This window comes from Hyposmocoma kahamanoa, unplaced genomic scaffold (assembly GCF_003589595.1).
Source record: "Hyposmocoma kahamanoa isolate Upper Pololo Valley unplaced genomic scaffold, ASM358959v1 85993, whole genome shotgun sequence".
Taxonomy (NCBI): domain Eukaryota; kingdom Metazoa; phylum Arthropoda; class Insecta; order Lepidoptera; family Cosmopterigidae; genus Hyposmocoma; species Hyposmocoma kahamanoa.
Genome location: NW_020654288.1, coordinates 11,388 through 15,644, shown reverse-complemented (window position 1 = coordinate 15,644; position 4,257 = coordinate 11,388). Strand labels below are relative to the sequence as shown.

The 4,257-nt window shown below is 47.0% G+C and overlaps 1 protein-coding gene across 1 annotated transcript; it reads right to left on the bottom strand.

The window, feature by feature from the left end:
- Positions 1-220: 220 nt before the first annotated feature.
- LOC113234619 lies at positions 221-2,992 on the bottom strand (the record flags this gene model as incomplete). The annotated part of the gene is made up of 2 exons (XM_026469973.1): positions 2,960-2,992; positions 221-790 (listed from the first exon to the last, which is right to left on the bottom strand). Coding segments are annotated over exons 1-2 (603 nt in total), but the record flags the coding sequence as incomplete, so codon positions are not given.
- Between the last annotated feature and the right edge of the window lie 1,265 nt (positions 2,993-4,257).

Below are 4,257 nucleotides of genomic sequence, written 5' to 3'. Positions count from 1 at the left end.
GATCTCGCCCGATCCGGGCAACCAGGATGTTCCGCTCGGAGGCCCATGCGGGGCACTCCTCCAGCGTGTGCTGGGCGGAATCCTGGTCCCTCCCACAGTGGTGGCACTGCGTCGTCGACTCGCGTCCGATCCGATTCAGATACTCACCGAAGCATCCGTGCCCGGTGAGTATCTGTGTCAGTCGGAACGTGGTGACGCACTTTCGCTGGCTCAACCAGACTTCGAGGTTGGGCAGGATCGCGCCGACGGCGCGCTGGCGCGAGATCCACGGCTGTTCCAGCCTCTCGCGCCACTTCTCGAACGCCCGTCGGCGCTCCTGCCACCGCACTTCCGGCGGCGCAGCTTCTTCCGCCTGGCGGAGGCGCGTGTAAATACGCGCGTCCATCTCCGCCAGAATGTCCAGCGGGGGAAACCGCGCCAGGACAGTCGCCGCGTCAAAGGATACGGTGCGGTATCCTCGTGCGATCCTTATGGCCATGCGGCGCTGCACGCCATTGAGCATGGCTCTGCAACGCCGGACGCCCGTCAGTCGGTGTGACCAGACGGGTGCCCCATACAGGGCCACGGATCGCACCACCCCACCGTATAAACGGCGAACTCCCTCCGAAGGGCCCCCCAGGTTGGGCAGCAACCGGTGCAATGCACCCGCCACCCTATCAATCCGGGGTACCAGGCGCCGGAAGTGCTCCTCGAAATCCCAGCGACCGTCCAAGATGAGGCCCAAGTATTTTAAGTACTGCCCCACCTGGACGTCGACGTCACCAACGCGAATCGAGAAGCTGGGCGGTTCCTACCGTGTCAGACGCTATACCAACTAAGCCACGGAGCAAACCCGCGGACCTCACGAATTTTTCTATGTGCTTGCGTCGTGTCTTTGTATTTGGTTTTTTCAACGACTTTTTAGTCGTAGCGCCATTTATGAGAAATCTATGAAAGATTTATCACCCAGCTAGTACCTTTACAGTTACCAGTCCTGGCGAGAGATGTCGCTATTCGCTGTATTTTAAATGTTTATTGAATTGTTATGCAGCTGGATTGCCGATTTCCTTCGTGAGCGGAGAATTCGCGTCGTTTCTGACGGCAGCATTTCGAGGTTCGTGAATGTGAACGCCGGCGTACCGCAGGGATCCGTCCTATCTCCCACGCTTTTCCTTCTGCATATAAATGATATGCTTCCACTTGGGAATATTCATTGTTATGCAGATGATAGCACTGTTCATGGGGGATATCATGGATTCCCCGCAGCTGGGCGCGCCGATACTGACAGAGAGCGATCTGATCTTGTCGTTGAGCTCAATAGGATATTGGACCTCATATCTGCATGGGGATCCAGTAATCTTGTTGAGTTCAACGCCAAGAAAACACAGGTTTGCGCGTTAACAACAAAATTGTCGCCGTTCCTTCTCATGCCTTCTCTGATGAGCACAGCACTTTCACCTCGGAGCAGTTTCACCTTGCTCGGTATGGAAATCTGCTGTGATTTGAATCCAAGGAGCTACATCGAATCTGTGATCAAAACAGCCTCACGGAAACTCGGAGTCCTGAACAAGGTGCGACGTTTTTTCACGCCGGACCAGTTATGCCTGCTGTACAAAACACAGGTCCGGTCTTGCGTTGAGTATTGTTCGCACTTGTGGGACGGCTCCGCCAAGTACCTACTCGATGCCTTGGATAAATTACAGCGTCGTGCTACTCGAATTATAGGCGACGAAGAGGTCTCATCACGCCTTGAACCTCTGCAACTGCGTAGAGATGTTGCATCGCTTAGCGCCTTTTACCGCATGTACCATGGTGAGTGCTCTGAGGAGCTGTTCAACCTCATCCCCCCTTCCCCGTTCCTGCTCAGAAGCACGCGTGCTGGCCTTCGTAGTCACCGTTTCACTACCTGCCGCATTCCATCGCGTACTAAAAGGTTCGGTGGCTCCTTTCTCTGCCGCACGGTTGACAAATGGAACTCCCTTCCGGCACATGTCTTCCCTCCCTCTTATGATATGGGGTCCTTCAAACGAGGCGTGAAGAGGCATATTGTAGGCAGGCAGGGTGGAGGCGGCTAGTGCAGTGAGGATTCCATCGCTGCACTAGGTTCCTTCGCGTTTGGATACCACTTTCCACTTAACATCAGGTGGAGTGGAGTCATTTGCCTGTCAGGTATAAAAAAAAAATAAAAAAAAAAATAAAAAAAAAAATTGATATTCAATTATTTTTTGTGATTACTCCACTAGTTTGTTATAATTATTAATACAAAGATCGAACATTCAGCAAAAATTTCTTCGATCCGGCCGGATTCGAACCGACGTCTTCTAGCTTACCGTGACAGACGCTATACCAACTAAGCCACGGAACGAACCAGCGGACCTCACGAATTTTTCTACGTGCTTGCCTTGAACCCGGCCGGATCGAAGGAATTTTTTCTGAGTGTTCGATCTTTGTATTAATAATTATAACAAACTAGTAGAGTAATTTCACAAAAAATAATTGAATATGAATTCAATAAAAATTTAACATGTGTTTAAATATATATGTAATTTATAAAATAATGTAAACATAAAAATAGCGACTAAGTGCAATATCACTACGGGTGTCATAGCAATAAATGCTTGCCCAATGGAACTTGTATTGTTGTGACATGCATTTGAAACGAATACAAAAAATAATTTATTGACAATGAGCCTAGTACTGTATCATGTAAACACCACTACGGAGCTACGTAAAGCTTGTCAACTTATGTCTCAGGGTGACGGGTGCAGTGGCGGAGGGGCCTCCGGTCTTTGCGGCTTAAAGCACTGAGTGGCACTGCAACTGTTATGAACAGGCTTGTTCGTGCCGTCATAAAAAAAAAGAAAACCATAATTGTACTGTGACAGCCATATAAGTAAAATTTCAGGGGTACAGCTACTCTTTTCTTGCCTCTATATTAAACAGATTTGACAGTCAGGGGGTGTACTCCCGAAACAATTACTGTCAAATAAGTAATCTTCTCTTGAGGTGCCATCTCTTAGCGGAGGTCAGCCATCAATAGGGCTATCTGTATTTTAGACACAGCTGCACGGAACAAGGATCTTGTGCTCAGGTTGAACCCATAGAAAAAAAGGGGAGATTTGTATGGGGGCGTGATTCGTGTCGATCGATCAAAATGATCATATCGAGGTGACACGTCTACAAACGTCGCCACAATGACATGGCGATCGTTGTACATACAAGATCTCTCGTAAAACGTGAAAATGCTAAGTTGTAGCGATAGACCTTGTAAAAAATTGAGTGAAAACAAAAAAATTAAAACCAGTGAGATAACATTCCACCGGCTATTTGCATTTATAGTCATATTTCTATTATTATTCAATGTTTTCTTTTTGTCAACATAGAAATATCTAGACTTATTCGAATTTCTAGACACATTTACTTATTTGACAGTAATTGTTTCGGAAGATGTGAGACGGAGACCAGACACTAGACTCACAGAAACAGTACCTTTTTGACTGTTTGTTACATAGTGAAGTGATTATAATTAGGTATATATTACACGGATTGTCGCCAACCCAATACTTTGTATTGGTGACTTCGTTTTTGTGTTTCCAACTACCATCTCGCACTTAAGAGGCCGTGGGTTCGAATCCTTCGCATCTCATGAGTTTCTTGGAATTTATGTGCAAAATTTAATTTGAAATTCACTATGAGCTTTTCGGGGAAAACAAAGCCTCTGAAAGTGAAGTCCCCAACCCGCATTGGGCTAGCATGGCGGACCCGTGCCCATTAGTGGAACGTATAAATGGGTTGATGATGATGAAAATAAAACCTAGGCTATAAAGTAGATTAAATGAATTGTCACATTCATTTTTGTGCTTACTGGCAGTGTCGTAATTAAAAAATGTGACGTATTAGTTATGCGGTAAAGACGTGGTAAACATTGTGGTTTTAATACTCGCTGCAACTAAATCAAAAACTACAAAAAAGAGTGTGCAGAAGGAAAATGCTACTACTGAGTCGATCCCTAGTATTCTGCAAATTGGTTCTATGTCACCACGTCCTTCATTACCTGCACAGCCCCCTAAACCAGTGACGAACCATCACACATTGAAACAGAATCAGGATGACCAAATGGACGAGTGGACTAAAGTGGAACGTAGGCGTACCCGCGGCTCATTGCCTGTGGTTTTGCGGGGTACTGCCGCTCCCGGAGCCACTACATTGTGTGATTCGGAAAAGAAAAGTTACCTACACCTTTACTACGTCCAAGAGGGGACCATAGTAGAGCAGGTG